This window comes from Pseudopodoces humilis, chromosome 1, assembly GCF_049639895.1.
Source record: "Pseudopodoces humilis isolate 2021_Gansu_Grassland_sample_001 chromosome 1, ASM4963989v1, whole genome shotgun sequence".
Taxonomy (NCBI): Eukaryota; Metazoa; Chordata; class Aves; order Passeriformes; family Paridae; genus Pseudopodoces; species Pseudopodoces humilis.
In genome coordinates, this window is record NC_142200.1 from 96596099 (window position 1) to 96613928 (window position 17830).

At 38.8% G+C, this 17830-nt stretch overlaps 1 protein-coding gene across 9 annotated transcripts in view; it reads right to left on the minus strand.

The window, feature by feature from the left end:
• The window catches only part of TNS3 (tensin 3), a 192327-nt gene that overhangs the window by 100908 nt on the left and 73589 nt on the right, over positions 1-17830 (minus strand). For all 9 annotated transcript variants that reach the window (XM_014261721.2, XM_088056446.1, XM_088056512.1 and 6 more), the window contains one exon: positions 6777-6818. In XM_014261721.2, the coding sequence (XP_014117196.2) occupies positions 6777-6818 (42 nt within the window). The remainder of the gene's footprint in view (positions 1-6776; positions 6819-17830) is intronic.

Below are 17830 nucleotides of genomic sequence, written 5' to 3' on the forward strand. Positions count from 1 at the left end.
CCATCAAAGTGAAAACAGACAGTTTTCTGCTTGCTACACATTGGAGGGATAATGGCAAAAATTTTGACTAACCTTCCAAGACAGCAAATACCATTTGGCATATCCCAGAATGAACAATTACACAGAAAATCTCAAAAAGCTAGGTATGACTTTAACTTCCCGACAACTAACAGCAGTAGAGAAGATGCCAGGCAATGAAAAATGGTTCCATATGGGGTGCTTTAACCACACTTGGCTAAAAATTTAGAGTTGTAACTATGATAGATTCAGTGAAACTAGTGCTTGATATGTTGTGAGTAGGACAGACCACCCTGAGATTATTCTTCTGTTAACTACTCCCCATGATTCTTGTTCCCCTGCTTCCCTGGGACTGCCTGGCAATGCTAACCAGTATACTTGACAATAAAACCAGTCATATAAGGAACAGTTTTCAAAAAAGTAAACACCTTCTATTCACCTATTTATTCAGCTTTAAATATTTATATTCCAAACAACAAGTGCAAGGAACTTTTTGGTCAAATTTAACTGCAGTTGTGTGAAAGCCAGCAGGTAAAGGCAATAGTGTCTCAAAAAACAACCATCTTCTCTCCAGTCACAGATTTTTTTGTAATAAACAAATTCATTGCATTCGAGGTACTATGTCATTGCCTTTTTCCAGTAAAAACTCAAGCTACACAACTCCCTCCTTTGAAACACACTTTTTTTTTTTATTGCGTCTTTCACAGCCATTGGTTCCCGCACATAGTACTGGGCTCATCACAGAGCTTGTTATGCCAACTTTCTCAAAAATTCAGTCCTCAGACAAAACCATCTGTATTGGTTTTGTACAGCCTGATTTTTGGTAGCAGGGAGGCCACAAAGATGGCTCCTGTGGGAAGCTGCTGGAAAACCCACAGATTTTGCTCCTAGTCAGAAAAGAGGAGGAAGGGAGAACAAGTGAAAGAAACAATATGGAGACACCAAGGTCAGTGGAGAAGAAGGGGCAGGAGCTGCTCTAGGAACCAGAGCTGAGATTCCTCTGCATTCCTCTGTGGTGATGACCATGGTACAGCAACTGAGGCCCTGCAGCCTATGGGGATCCAAGGGGGATGCAGAGATCCACCTGCAGCCCATGAGGGAGGTGCTCATGCTGGAGCAGGTAAGGTCTGGATGAGGCTGTGATCCAGTGGAAGACCTCATGGAGAGGGAGGGCCCCTGCTTCCAGGCTGGAGGAGCCTGTCCTTGGAGGACTGCACCCCATGGAAAGAGACCCACACCACAGCAGCTTTAGGAGGACTGTCTGCCTATTGGAGGGACTCACATTGCGGCAGGCGCAGTAGGCTGCTGCTCTTGAGAGTGGACCCATGTCGACGAGGTTAATGGGGAACTGTCTCACATGGGAAGGGACCCCACAATCTCACATGGGAAGGACTCCTCTCCAAGAGCAGCAGAAGAAAATCTCAGTTATGAACTGACCAAAATCCCCATGCCCTGTCTCTGTGAGCTGCCAGTGGGAAGGAGGGAGGGGCTGGGAGGAAACACTGTTTGAATGGCTTATTTTGCTTCTCATTATCCCCCTCTGATTCTGTTAGTAATAAGTTTCACTTTGCAACATTAAGTTGAGCCTGTTTTGCCCTTGAAGTGTTTTCTCCTGGTCCTTATCGCAACTCATGAAGCCTTCGTTAATTTTTTTTCCCTCTCTTCTGCCCAGCTGTGGCAGGGGAGGGTGAGCAAGTGACTCTCATGAGTGCCTGGCACTGGGCCAGTATCAAACTACAACACCATCCCAGAGTCCCCTACAGCCAAGGCATGCTACAGAAGCTAAGAAATAGTCCCATATTTAGTTCTGTATCACTTTCACCAGGTCAAAACAGTCACCAGACATGTTTCCCAGTACAGCCTGCTGCCAATGCAAGTGTAGAAAGTGAGCCAAGCAGTCCAATTAAATTAAAGCACAGACTGAACAAAACAGACTTTTGAGATCAGCCCTGTTTATTCACCTTCTTCTGACACTAAAGAGGGTAAATTTCATCATGGATCGCCTGGCTTGTTTCAAATAGCAAGCTTGTGCTTGTCCTATGCAGCAAACAGCATCTCATACCTTTATAATCTTACTTTGAGCCGCTTCACAGCTTCAGAGAAAAAACATGACAAAGGTCATGTACAGGCCAGCTCACACCATGTGGCACAGAGATGGCATTGAGACAACTCTGAAAGTTCAGAAACAGAAGGAATAAGGAATAACTTCTCTACTAAATCTGCATGCCATGTCCTATGATGAAAGACTGTCTCTCAAAGAAATTGAGAAAATCAAGTAAAAAATAGTGCCTGAAAAAAAAAAGTACCTGTAAAAAAAGTCACTGTCTCAGCTAGATGATCATTCTTCACTTTTCCAAGAACATAATAAGAAAACTTGGGTTACAGCCAGTAGGCTTACAAACCTCACTAGGCCTACATACTTCATAGGTTAAAGTCCTCTGTAGTAGAGATTCTAACACCAGAAAGATTATGAAAAGGCCAAAGGATAAAAGAAGCTCAGTTTTGCATGAGATAAATTCATTTGCATTTTTGCAGTACACTTAGTTACTACACAGCTCTGGAAAAGTAAGTAAATCAAAAACCTAGTATGTGAACTACTGTTTCCAATACCAAAGTAAAACTAAACATGTGGGCCACACATGGGCTTAGAAATACTACATGGGATTATGACTTGCCCCTTTTGAGACTAGAATCAAAGACAGGCTAAGGAAGCCAAATGAAAAATTAAGTAGTTGCCTTTCCTAAGACCCCATTGCTGGCACTGAACTATAATATGGTAGTATTAGTAGAATGATACAGTATCTGCTTAAAAGTTATCTCAGAAGAATATAAGAAAACCTGGTTTCAAGGACTGGGTTGTTCTCAACAGCTGAGTCAGCTGTACATCAACCATATATATATATATGTTCCTTTGAGGAACTGCACTACTGAAAATTCAGAGCTACAAGATCTGACATGCACTCACGTAGCTCATCTGTTTCTCTCCTGGGCTCCTTATTGAATGAAAGCGTTAACAGGTATAAGAATCAATGAGCAGAAACTACAACGATCTGAAATGTAAATCAATGATGAAACTGTGACTTAAGGGTATTAGGACATTTTGAAAGAATGACATGTACCTACTTTGTATATAAGTATTTTATTTGTGCCTATTTTTAATACTGCTATGAGCAACAGAGAATTTGATTAGCTAACCTGCATAAAATTATATGGGTTTTACACAGATTTTAATCATCTTATGAAACTATTTTTCTGTGTGATTGTTCACCATTCAAATAGCATAAATAAAAACACAAATAAAAAGACTCATCAACAGGATACCTGAATGCATTTGAACCAGATCTGTGATGTATTTTCATTTCTCAAACCATGGACAGGAATCAGAAGAAATTCTCCAACCTATTCCAAGGCAGTGTGACAGTTCTATACACTCCAGCATACTGCAGAAAAAGGGCAATGAACTACACTGTCATTGGACTGCTCACCATAATAATTCCTACTGACACAGTGGAACATGTTTGGATGTTTTGGATGAGAATCATAATTTGCATAATCTTTTGGCCTCTGGCTTTAGAATGATACCAAGTGCAGAAAATATTCATGCTTTGTAAATAAAAATGTCTCTCTGCTATTGTGTATCAATTCCTGTAGTAAATATTAAATATTAATTAAAAATATTGTTTTAATTGACTCCACAGAAGAGATTCATTTCTACTGCAAGTAGCTATTTGTTTGAGAGCAACCATAGTTTTGTTTTGTATACTGTGGCCCATAAAAATCCTGATCTGTTCCCCTGTGTTGTGTAACAGCAGGAGTCTAGACAGATGTGACCCTTGCAAGTAGCAGTGTCCACAGAAGTTACAAATCCCAGTTTGCTTTCTCTCTGACTCTTAGCTGCTGGCAAAGCTGCTACCATGATTCTTTCCTACAACATTTCAGCCAAAACTTTCAGGCTCTCCAAAGAAGTTCACTGTAGGGCTTTGTAATCCACCTCAATTTTAACAAGTTTGTTGGGCCCTTGGATATAGTTCTACCTACCAATCTGCCAGGGCAAGAAGGAACTAACTAGGGCAGAAAGATTATCTTCCAACTTACTTAGATTCAAGAAAATAGCCCTGCTCGTGGCCTTAAAGTTCCTTGTACAGTTGGGCCGTCTACTCATCGTTTGGTCTTTTTTCATAACAGAGAGAAGGCACATAGCGCATCTCTGCTACTAAGGACTCTTAAGAAAATACTGAATGCATGTAAAATCATTATTCATGTGAGAATAAGGTATAATTGTGTCTTACTTAGTGTATAATTTTACAAATACACATGCTCACATTTAGAAAATCGTACTTCTGAAGCTTTAGTTCTAAATTTCAATTTAGTTGTTCGAAATATGTTAATACGTTAATATTAAGAATAAAATAACATTCCATGAGGAAGCCCTTTAAATGTAAGAAAATGTACTTCTGATTTCCCAAGCAAGAATGTTCTATCCATGCCTCAGAGCTAACCTGAACACTAGAAAAAAGCTAACAAAATTTTGAAATCTAGGTAGTGTCACAGCCTAATCAAAACTGTCTTGGCTGATGTTCACACAGCTTTCCTATAAAGCAGTAAGGGCTGGCACTAGAAATATTCCATTAGCGAACACATTGCCAGGAAAAAGCAAGAGTTTTTCTTTCCTGAACCAGATGCCACGAAATAATATGCAAAGGAGAGAGAGAAGGGAAGAAATCCCAGAGAAAAAACAAAACAGTTAAAGCAGTTTTTTCTAATTTTGTTAATAGAAAGAAAAGGAGAACAAGCATGGCACAGATTTAGAAGTAAGAGAACAGAAAGACAAGGGATGCACCTCCCATTAGCACCACACAGATGGGATGTGTACTGTAGTCACAGAAAAACACTTGCAAGAGCCTCATGCAAGCCTCATCCCATGGCTGCATCCCAGCCCACTGCCTGGAGACAGCATTCTATGAATTGCCCAGCCTTGTATCTTTACACCTCCTCTCTTTTCCAAACAGAAGTCTGTGTTTCAGATTGGACCTTTCTTCTGTACATCAAGCCATGTCAACCTTTGCTCCTGGAATAAACTAGTCCATAGAAAGTAACTACGGACAATTTCAGGAAGCTCACTAATGGTCAAATAATAATCAATGCAAATGCAGTAAGATAAAAGGCACAGCTGAAAAAACATTGCTTGCTATTAAAGTTGCTTTCAAAATGGCTCTGCACAAAGTATTACATGTACAGAAAAAAAAGCCAAGAAACATATGATCCTGGCTTGTGCAACAACCAGTAAAAACAGGAAACCTTCTGAAGTATTCAGATATAATACAAAGATGCTAAAGACTTCCAGCTAGCAACTAGATCAGAGAATGATCTCACTATTTTGCTTCACATCTGTTTCACTATAAGCAGCTGTCAAAACCAATTATTCACATGCAAATAACTAAGAAGTTTTCTCTTTTTTGATTTTTTAATTTTAGTCAATTTGTCTGGTTAATGATGAGAACAGTGAATTGAAAGGAAAAACAATCATGTCACTAGACATTTTAACTGATCTCAATTATCAAATATATTCTAGCAATTAGGAATAATTCTAATTTTACTGAAACAGAGTAGGTAATAGCAGGAATCCAACACAGAGATACCCTTGGTTCTAGAAAAACATTTATTGTCAGCCAAAGGAAACTAACTATACTGCTAATACAAACGTAACCTCTTTGAGTATCTCCTGTCTACATAGGAAGTCAGGGATCAGAATTCTTCACACCCTGCACAGAGTGGCACCGGCAGAAGCCTGCAGCACTGAACCACAGACAGCATCATAAAATAAATGCAATGCACATGAGACTAACAGTGTGAAACAAATGCTCATTTATTGCAATAGAGAGCTGGTCTGAAACTGAACAATAAATCAGCAAAGACCATGTACATCTTGCAAGACCTTTCTTCTGTCCCTTTTTAAATTTTAGCCTCATTTTCACAGGGGCAAATCAAACACATGCATCACAATTGCCTAATAGCAGATACTTAACTATAGGTATCTTTCATGATTTATTTAGAAATCTACAAGATTTGACATCTCTATTAAAAGTTAATTAAAAGGACTTAAAAACTTTACTTTTTTGTCTTATTTATTTTACAGAAATTGTGCTAAAAGTATTCTTAAAAGTGCTGTCAGTATTGAAATGGGCTGTACTTCCTATTTGCAGAAATTTCTGCATCAACTAGATAACCAGGTTCTACTGCACTTCAATAAATGTCATTAATACTACTTTTACCAGGAGTAATACAGCCATACTAATAAAGGAGTACTACAGCCATACTAATAAAGCGTTGGGAAGGAGTACCTAATTTGTTTTTTAAATAACATGGCATAGCAACTGGAACAAATATAAGCTTAAAGATCAATTTCATATTGAACACAATACAAGAATTAATATTATCCTTGCTGAAAAAAAAAATCTGACTTTCTGAATGCCTCTGAATACAATTCAGTCTATGAAGATTATAGCATTTGCCTTTATTTCTCCCCTGCTTAAAATAAGGAATGCAGAGTTAATTTCATTGTTCCTGAAAAAAGTCAGCGGTGGAAAAAAACATTAATGGTCCTAATCAGAAGCTAATTCCACACAGTACAGAAACCAAGGTGTGTACTTTGAAAATGGCTAGCAAGAATGTTTTGTGAAGATGTGATACAGCCACAAGCAGGAAAATAAATCAGGCCAAGTAAAAGAAAAAAGAATAAATAAAATAGAATTACTTACACTTCTGGTTACATGATTTTTAACCACCTCAGAGTTATTAGCCTGCAAAAGAAAAAAAGTTAACACAAACTACTTTAATTCTCCAGATAGTTTAAGTACTTTCTAAGAAATCCCCTCCTAACGGCACATACATACATACATACCCGCACACAAAAAAAATCATTCAGAAGTACATATTCATTCCATTAATAATTATTAATAAGCTATTTTTCAAAAATATATGGAAAATTAATTAATTTTGCACTATCATCCTGCATATTCAGGTCTATATGACAGTACTCAGCTACAGAGAGTGTTTATTCCAAGGTACAATATCCATGGAAATGTACATTGCTTACCACTTACTCCCATTTTTTTTCATTTTTACCCAATCTCTCATTTTATGCTTTTTCATGAAAACAGACACTTGAGTGGACATTAATGAACTGCTGGCAATTTTCTGTAAGTACTGTATGAAAAAATCTTCTCAAGGCTTTAAAACATGCTAAGTTGTATCAATGGAGGTTTATAACAAACCTTTTAAAAGGAAAAAGCCAATCCATGACTACAAAAAAATCTACTATCAGCAGTGGTACAAGTAAAAATTGGCCTCTAAATCCTGCTGTGGGAAAGATGTTTTGAACTAGAGAGGCAGTTTCATAACTGTCAACGTTTTTTGGTCACTGAAGTCCAGACACACTCTAGTTACAAACCTCACCTTGAAAGAGCTATAAGTTTTCAGAGTGTAAATTACAACACCTTCAAAACCTTGTTTAGTTAAATGAACTATACACAGCTTTACCAGGGCATACCTCCTACACCAAAAATAATGCTTACAATGTAAGATCTGCTCACAGTTAATCCATGAGAATAGGCTTTAAGTTTGATTTTTTTTTCTTTATTTAAAAGCTTGACTTACCTTGTCAGCTATCAAATCTCCACAGTGTTGAAAGTACAAATCTGTCAGTCAGAAGAGCTAACATACAGACTGACCAGACCTATTAATTCAACCCATATGAGCCATGGATTTGTTTGAAACTTCAAGGTTCTTCTCAGCAGATTAAAGGCGATACACAGGACAAACAACTGTATAACTAAAACTTTCGTTACTATTATTTCAGTCTTAGCACATCCACTGCTACTTAGCAAAAATACACAGACCCAAACAGAAAAAGGCAAAACACACAAAATACAGTTTTTGGAGTCACTTGGAAATCTCTGTATAAAGAGACCTTATGAGGTGCATGAGCAGAGCACTTGAGAAAGCGCTCACCAGAAAGTTCATACACAAGCTGAACTCAACACCTACCCAACAACTAAGTAGCCTATTTGTGTAATTGCGTATAGAGACATAAATGAGGTTTACACCTAATGTGTGCCAGTTAAAAGGGATTTTGTCCACGTGCTTCTCAGCTGGGCATTGGATTGGTGTAGTCTGCAAGTTTTTCTAGGATCACTATAAGGTGGAATATGGAATAAGAAGCAAGAAGCTTTCTTCTCTTTCTTTTTTAAGGTTTTGAATTTGCTCTCTAGTTTCTCAAGCTTCTACTGAAATGTCTCATATTCTCATACTCTGCTAGAAGCAATAGCTCTCTCCACTTTAGTACTGAGAGGAAACACAGAGTGCTAAAAGCACAGAGCTTGACATAACTATCTCAACTTGCAGGATCCCACTGTTTCCTTTTTCTTCTGACTTAAGGGGAAGACTGCTGAAATGAGTTATGTTGAAAGAATCATCTCAAGTAAACAGATGAGTTCGTATACACAAAGAGTGTCTGTATGGATGAATACAATAAAAAATTACACTCAAGTTTTCATATGCTCCCTCCACAACTTTAAAATGGTTGCCCCCAAGCCAAATACGGCTCTTTCTGCTGCCTATTCATCAGCTCTAGGACTAAAATTACAAGTAAACTCCTTCACTGGCTAACTACTGTGGTAAATTTGTTTGAGATTGGACAGCCCAGCTTCAAGTCTCTGACTGGACACGTATAAAGAGGCTAATATTCAAGCTAAAATCTTAACCAAGACTATCAGCCCCATTGAGATTTAAGTCTTAAACTTCAAATTCCTAAAGTTTTAGTGAAGGCTTGACATTTCTTTTCAAACTTCAACATTATTTACTACACTGGCATGGGGTGCCCACTCTAACCACTGTAAGAAATAGCTGTGCCAATTATAAATATTTCTGGTTTAAAGTCCTAGAAAAAAAAAAAAGAAAGAGCTCACACATAAATCTATGGTACATCCAAGTAAAAAAAGTAAAGGGAAAAAAAAAATTAAAAAAATAACCAGAACAGCCAAACTGATTTTACAATCTCTGTAAAAAACTGTGAAAGTCCTCCCTTTCCTCCTTCCCTATTCATCTCATGGCTGCTGCTTCCAGTTTCTGAGTTCTCTTCCATTTGCAAGACATAGTGTCATAAGCAAAAGATCTGATATCTTACATGGAAAACATCACCAAATATTAAAATATCTCACCACATATTTTTGGGGGCGTTTTTTTCTAATACTATGTGTAAAAGGAGGTCTTCATGGGGAAACTGTGATGTGTATTAAGAGAATTATTTTCCAGATGTAAACTTAGAAATCAGCGACAACAGGAGATTTGATGCCTACCACATTTCATTAGCCCCATGTGCAGTTATTGTACTTTGACTCAATATACTGAACACCATGTTAACAGTATACTCAGTATCTTATGGCTAACATGCTGTCCTGGTTTAGGGCAAACTTGGGAGGAAACTTCCAAAGGGGTCCCTCTAGAAAGCAAATCCAAGCAGCCCCTCCCCACACTGGTTCATGAAAAGATTTCCTTGGAGAAAAGTGGAAAAAAACCTGTTTATTTAACACGCAAAGTATTCACAAGCATAAAAAATTAATAATATTAAACAATAAAGCCTCTCGCTGTTCTGAAGAGATGGCAAATTCAGAAAGTCCTTGTCATGGGGTGTAGCTCCGCTCACTCAGCCTCTTATCTGTCCCTCCTGCACTGGAAAATGACAAGGCCCAGGCCCTGGTGGGTGACAGGTGTGAGCTCCTGGTGTTTTTTTGGGTTTTCAGTCTAGAGCAGAGCAAATCAGTTCCAAGAAAAAGAAAAGCCACAGTCCGGAGAACTTCTCTGCCTCAGCTAGCTAAAAACTAACTAAAAGCAAAGGAGAGCTCTATCCCACTGTCCCCTCTGCAGACAACACAGTCCAGGAGAGAGAATCCGGGGGAGCAGGTGCAGCTTCTGAAAACAAACTGTGCATTGCTCTTCCCTGCTTTTTGCTCTTGGAACCAGTCTTAAATGTGCAGAACTTAATATCCAGCATAAACAGAACAGACAGCTGGAGATACAAGCATCATAGTCACCTTAGGACATGTGAATAACATGTGTATGCTTATGACCTTACTGACAATGGAAATATACTGGGACAACTCCTATGACTGGAGTTTTGGAATGGAAGGGTACAGGCTCTTTAGGAAGGACAGGCAGGGATGATGAGGAGGTGGTGTTGCCCTCTCTGTGAATGAGTATGGAGCTCTACCTCATGATGGATTAGGAGCTGATTGAAAGTTAACACTTCAGGATGAATGGAAAGGAGGACAGGAACAGATTACATTCTAGTGTGGGCCTACTACAGGCCACTTGACCAGGAAGGCCAACCTGATGAGACCTTGTGCAGTAAACAGAATGGCCTCAAGGGTCACAAGCCCTGGTCCTCATGGGGGACTTCAAACAACCCAGTATGTGTTGGAAGGATGCCACAGCAGGACATAGCCGGCTCCTGGAATGCATTGATCCCTTCCTTCTCCAAGTGACAGAGGAGCCAACAAGGAGAAGCACTATGCTGGATCTTGTTTACACCAACAAGGAGGGCGTGGTGGGGAACACGAAGCTGAAGTGAAACCTGTGCTACAGTGACCACAAAGCAGTGATGTTCTAGATCCTTGGGGTAGTGAGGAGCATGCACACCAAGCTCACTACCCTGGAATTCTGGAGAGCAGACTTGGCCCTCTTCAGGGATGTCCTTGGTAGAATGCCATGGGCTTAAAGCCCTGGGGGGAAAAGGGGCTCAAGAAAGCTGGATGAAATTCAAGTATTGTCTCCTCCTGGCTCAAGAGCAATGCATCCCTACCAAGAGGAAATCAGACATAAATTCCAAGAGGCTTTCATGGATGAACATATTCGACATTGGATAAGTTGGGAGTTGCTCCTGAACAAACTCAAACACAAAAAGGTACCCTTATAAAAGGTGAAGGTAGAGACAGATAGCCTAAAAAGAACAGAAAAATTGTCTGAGCAGTCAGGGAACTGACACAATTAAATTTGGCCAAGGACATCAGAGGTAACAAAAAAGTTTCCATAGGTACACTGGTGATGAAAGAAAGACTAGGAAAAATGAGGGTTTTCTCAGGAAGGATATGGGAGACCTGGTAACCCAGGACATAAAAAAAGCTGAGGTACTCAATGAAGGTAAAGGCAGGGATTGGAAGAACAAACAACTGTCTACTGTAGGAGATCACAAAGTCCAAGGCCATTTAAGGAACTTAAAGGAACGGAGGTCCATGGGACATGATAAGATACATCCATGGGTCCTGAGGGAACTGTCTGAGGAAGTGGCTAAGTTACTATCCATCACATTTGAGAAGTCGTAACATTCCACTGAAGCTCCTACTGACTGGAAGAAAATTAAACATAACCCCCATTTTTATAAAGGTAATTAAGGAAGACCCAGGGAGATACAAACTAGTCAGTCTCACCTCAGTGTCTGGCTGATCATGGAGCAGATCTTCTGGAAACTAAGCTAAGGCACATGGAAAATAAGGTGATTGGTGACAGCCAACATGACTTCACTAATGGCAAATCTCACCTGACAAATTTGGTGGCCTCCTATGACAGCATTACAGAACTGGCAGATGAGGGAAAAGTGACTGACATCATCTAGCTGGTCCTGTGCATTGCATTTCCCATCATCCCACACAACACCCTTGTCTTTAAATTGGAGAGACATGGATTTCACAGATGGACCACCTGGCGGATGAAGAATTGCTGGATAGTCACAGTGTTGCAGCCAATGGCTTAATGTACAAGTGGAGACCAGGGGCATTCCTTAGGTGGCTATTGGGACTGGCACTGTAACATCTTTGCCAATGACATGGAGAGTGGGATCAAGTGCACCCTCAGTAAGCTTGTCAACGACACCAAGCTGTGTAGTGTGATGGGCATGCTGGAGGGAAAGGATGCCATGTACAGGGACCTAGACAGGCTTGACAGGTAGGCCTGTGTGAACTTCAGGAAGTTCAACAAGGTCAACCACCCTGTGCCTAGGTTAGGACAATCCCAAGCACAATTACAGTCTGGGCCAAGAATGGCCAGCTTGACATGTCCCAACAGTGTATGCTTCCAGTTGAAGAAAACAATCATATCCTGGCCTGCATGAAAAGCAGTGTGTCCAGATAAAGACAGATTGCCCCTCTGCTCTTGTGAGAACCCACCTGGAGTGGTACACCCAGCTCTGGGGCCCCAATATAAGAAAGATGTGGACCCACAGGAACGGGATCCAGAGAAGAACTATGAAGATGATCCCCTCTCTTATGAAAACAGGGTGAGAGAGACAGGGTTATTAAGCCTGCAGAAGAAAAGACTCCAGAGAGACCTTAAAACAGCCTTCCAGCACCTAAAGGAAACTGAAGAGAGACTTTTAACAAGTGTATGCAGTGACAGGACATGGGGGAATGGCTTTAACTGATGGACAGTAGTTGCAGATTAGATATTAGGAAGAAATTCTTCACTGTGAGGGTAGTGAGGCACTGGAACAGGCTGTCCAGAGAAGCTGTGGATAGCCCATTCCTGGAAGAGTTCAATGCCAGGCTGGATAAGGCTCTGAGCAATCTGGTCTAGTGCAAGCCCATGGCAGAGGAGTTGAAACCAGACAATCTTTTAAGGTCCCTTCCAAGCAAACCATTGGGTGATTCTATGGTTCTACTTCTGTACCTCACAGTGTTTCAATATCATATACAAAAAAAACCAAAACACCTTGTTGTCACCCCCCAATAAGGATAGTTCAAAGGAAATTAGATTGACATAGTTAGAAATTAAAAACACTTTTCTGTGAAATGAGCTAAAATCATTCTAAAACAAATTACTGTAACTCTCCTACCAATATTGAACAAAACCATCATGGATTTCCAACAATGTTTCCCTAAAAACAGCCTATCTAAAGGAAAAATAAAGTCATTATAGCAAAAGATAGAATGACACCGCTCATAGTTTCTTCACCTTTATCTGCCCTGAATGCTTCTCATTTGGATTGAACTTTAAAGACATCCAAAACCCAACTAATTCCCCCTTTCCACCCTCAAAATCTGCCAGGTGGTGTTGTGACATTTCTCCAAGAAAAAGGCCTGAGGTTTGACTCCAGCATTTAATGTCATTAAATGAGAAGAATCAAAAGCAAGTTGATATGTAACACTTCTGCCACACCACTTTACTTATGAGCAGGTACTAAATTTTTGCACCAATGTGAAAAACCTTAATTAAATGAAACAATTATGATTTCTTACATGATAGAGAACTAAAACTGAACAGGATGTCAGAGATGAAGTTTACTTAAGCAATAAGCAAACAGAATCCACCCTTATATAGCAGTTAGACCAAACATCAGAATTTTACCTAAAGTATCACACTTGCTTCACAGTTCTATCCAAAGAGAAGGGTCCACATAGATAAATTATTCATTGTGCTTATTACAATGAATTCTGACAATAGGAAAAACTGATTTTTAAATTAACACTAAAAGATTTGTCTTTTCCTTTTGAAAGACAAGTGGCAGTCCTTGACTACATTGTAATAACTAATGCCACAGTCATTTATTATTTCAATATTTGGCTAGCATTCACTTACAGTGATGGCATTAGTACTGTCCTATCCTTTTACACATATCATTGTTGAGAAAGCATTTTCAAAGATTAACCAGAGGCATTTTCACATGGAACATAAGATCTGTCACTCTCAGGGTAAGCTATGAAAGAATAGAAAATTAGGCGGATAAGCAGAAAAAATACACCCTGTAGTGGGCACTTCCCTTTTCCAGTATGAGCTGTCAAGCAGAACCTATGCAAGTCCATTTGTTTTTTAGTGAAGTCAAACATAGAAGAAAAGTTTCAATGCCATCTGAAAACTATTGATACTGAGGAATGTGAACCATGGATAATTTTTCTTTAGAAAAAGGAAGTTGGAAAGGCAGAAAGAAGCATGGTATACCTTGGAAGAACATAACACGTCTGGATTTATCTGCTATAATAATTAGTGTCACACTTCCAAAATGCAGATGCTTCTGCCTTGCAAAAGTACCACAATCAGTAGAAAGGTGTGAAGTCAATTTGGAGAAAATAAATAAGCAGGCAAACTTGGCTCTGGAAACTACCAAACCTTTCCTTCTTGTTGATGCCCTGTTTCTGAGGACTGTTCAAAGAAAGCCTGCTTTTCATTTGATTTTGGATGAATGCCTGGAACTGAACATACTGTATTATAACAAAACTTCATATTCAAATTCCTATTAAATCTTGTAATTCTCTGATATACCTAGGAACAACATGAGCCCTCCCTCCTGGAAAATTCAATGACTACCTTTTGAATTTAGTATGCCATGCACAACTCAATTCAAGATCACAGCATTTCATTAATTTGAGGGATTGGAGTAGCCAATTCATGCAGATTTATTCTCTGTGCCCTCTTATGACTAAGTCAGAGACATTTACAAACAAGGCACTGACTGCACTTAAAACAGCATTTTGGAACCAGGGGTCCATGGCCTTACTCTGGTAAGCACTTGAAATCAAAAACTAAAAAAACAAATCCCATAGAAATGCATTACAAAGAGGCTCACACCAGCCCCCTTCTGGAGAACTGAAATACAAAAAAAAGTTTGAAACATGATCATGTCAAGCTTTTCAAATCAGGCATCAGCTCACAGGTTTTGTCAAGGAAGTGTCTCATCAGTCTGTTCTGCGTATCTACAACGAACAAATCAAGAAACTAAGAAAAGTAGAATTTTTTTTTTTAAGAAGCTGAAAGAAAAAAAGGAAAGGAAGAGAAAAGCACAGGTCAAAATTTAATAAAGCAATACTGAACAGCAATACAGAGAGGGCTTTAAAAAAAAGTTTCAAGGCACCTTTGCTCCCTTGTGAGTTCAGGAAAGCTGTATGAAAGAGAAGAAACATCCCTCCATAAATGTTTCTCCAAAGCCCACAGTTTTCATGGAGACACAAGCACTACTGTTCTGGATGGTGACAGAGCAGGAACTGAACAGGCAAATAGAAACCTCCGCTGGATATTACCACCCTTTGCAAACAAACCAGAGAACAGAACAAGGCTGTTGCACTTCCCTTCCCATAATGTGTAGGCATGTGCACAAGACAGGCGGCTATAGCCTGCAGCACTCCCTTAAGAACTGCTCTGGTGGCAGTCTTGAAAGGAGCCAGGAAAGTTCATGGCAATGGGAAAGTATGGTAGATTTAGCATGTCACTCACCTTCACCAAATCATTCCTGCTATATGCATATAATGCTTGCTTCACATGCATCGCATAGGTCCTGTGAGCTAAAGTTTGAATGTAGCATATAAGAAAAAAAAGGAAGTTTCCCTAAATAACAGAGCTGGTCATATTCCTAGTTTTCCATAAGCTTTCCATGCTATTTCTTGAAAGAAGAAGGACAGGAAAACATGAGAACTAATTAGCCACAGAGAGTTATTACAAACTAAACCCACTTGATAAATTTTTCACAAAAGCTTTTACTGATTTAAGCCAGAAACCAAATGCAGATCTGGCAGAGCAAAATCATTGTATATGCCAGTTTCTAACTCAGTTTAGTTACTGCTATCATTCTCCACTGCATTTGGAGGTCACGCCTGACTAACCAAATTTAACATATAATATCTTCTAGTAATAATGAAACCCCACTTATAATGAAATACAATCCTTCCCAATTACAATGAAATGCACAGACCTTCCCAATACCATAATTATTCATCTTCCCATTTCTCAAAAAATCTCTTGCACGCCCACTTTAAAAACAGATGGACTGTGTTCCATAGGAACGGCGAATTGTCTCGCATTGTTTGTCTCAAAACATGTGTTTAAAACTGAATGCAGTAGGGATAAAAATTTATTTTTTCATACTCACTGATCTTTCTCACACAAAGCTTCTGGGGAGGATTGCATACAACAGCATAAAAAAAAAGGAAGGAGGGGGGTTTTTTTGCAACGGGGGACAAGCGTTCTTTCGAACGCTGTTAAGAGTATTGAATTTTCTTAGTTTCCTGCTTTCTTCCTCACTTTTCATAGCTGGGAGTTTGGTTTTATGTATTTTCAGTTCTTAGTTTTTAATTTTTTTTTTTTTAGAAAATACTGGCACTAGGTTGTATGTAGGTGTATACATACACTAATTTCAAATAAAAAATGAGATAAGCAATTAAAATGAGGCTTTTGTGACTTCACACTCACTTCTTCAGCAATTTTTTCCAAGTTATGCTCCTGCTCCTTTTAAAAAACCAAATGAAAAATGTACACACCCAAAAAAACCCAAAACAAACCAATCTCTATTTCCCCAACAAGTACTTATATTCTGTTCTCCTCCTATTTTGAAACTGTACAGAGCACAATCTGGCTTACTGTTCAAAATCAGGTTTTAGTTTGTTAGGAGAGGTCTGAATGTTCAAGTCTTTGATTTTCTTTCTACAGGCAGAAAAGAGGCTTGCATAATTAAGGAGATGGGGGTGGAAATCAGAATCATTGACACACTCACTCAGTTTATATCAAAACGATCAAACTTCCACTCAAGACGTAGCAAAACAGCTAATCAAACTTCAGTTTGAATTGACTATTATGGTAAAATATACATTACAGGTAAGTGTCCATTTAATCGGTCCATGTTATAATAGCTAGCTATGAAAAGCAAGATTTAAATGGCAGACTACAGGTATGCAGAATTCTTTGGGGGAAAAAAAATAAGAAAAAAAAAGGCTATTAAGGTTAAATCAGGAATTTCTGTGCTGAAGATCACTATTTAAATGTGTCTTAAAACTGACAAGTCATGCGGTCGTAAGGACCATTTATCAATGAAGTAATTTTAGGATAAGGATCCATGTAACCGTTTTGAGCCTTCACATAACATTTCACCACTGCAAAAAATTTGACGGCATAGGTGATGGGACTCTGAGGAATTAAGAATTTGTTTGCTTTATGCTTTTCAAAGATACACTATCATGAAGGACAAAAAAGAAATTCAGTGAAAACTAGCTTACTGCCCTTTTGAAACATCATAAACTATCCTAGACTATTTCCTGACTCTAAACTAATATCCTTCCATTGGCTTTCCTTTTATCTTTCTAAGTAATAGATGAAACAAAAAGTATTCAGAGCTCTATGGTTATGGCCTAAACCTTTCCTTATTTTGACAGCACAAGAGGAAAAGACTTGTCATCATTTTTTTTAAATTAAAAACACCAATTTAAGAAATACTAACAGCTGAGTAGCTAACAGTCTTTCAAAATAAGATACAATAATTCCAGTAAAGGCCATTTAAACAAACCTACCATCTTTGATTTTTATCTAATTTTAGAAGTACTAGATAAGCTCACTCAGCTCTCAAGTAAAAAAAAACACAGTGACCATGCCACTTTTTATTTTCCTTCAAGTTCTTAGATTAAGCTACAAATTTCTGCAATGAAAGACCATTCCCACAAAGAGTCCATTGTCTCTTCATGAAATAAAATTAAGTGCAACAGAATAAGTCATCTTTGCTAAACATTTGAATTTAATTAATCGAGATGGACTAACATCATCCCACTTTCTGAGGAATGTGCATGACAACATAAAGCAAGCAGTATTAGAACACAGGGACCACTTTGTATTTTAGCACCTGAAATTCCAAACAGCTGCACTGAATTGACATATGAGGCTCCTGATGTCATTACAAAGCTGCAAGAAACACGGCTCATGAAAAATGGGAAGGGCCCCTTTGGTAACAGACAAAAGAAAATACTCAATAAAACATACATTTTGAAGAAAAATAACATCTGTGAATTTC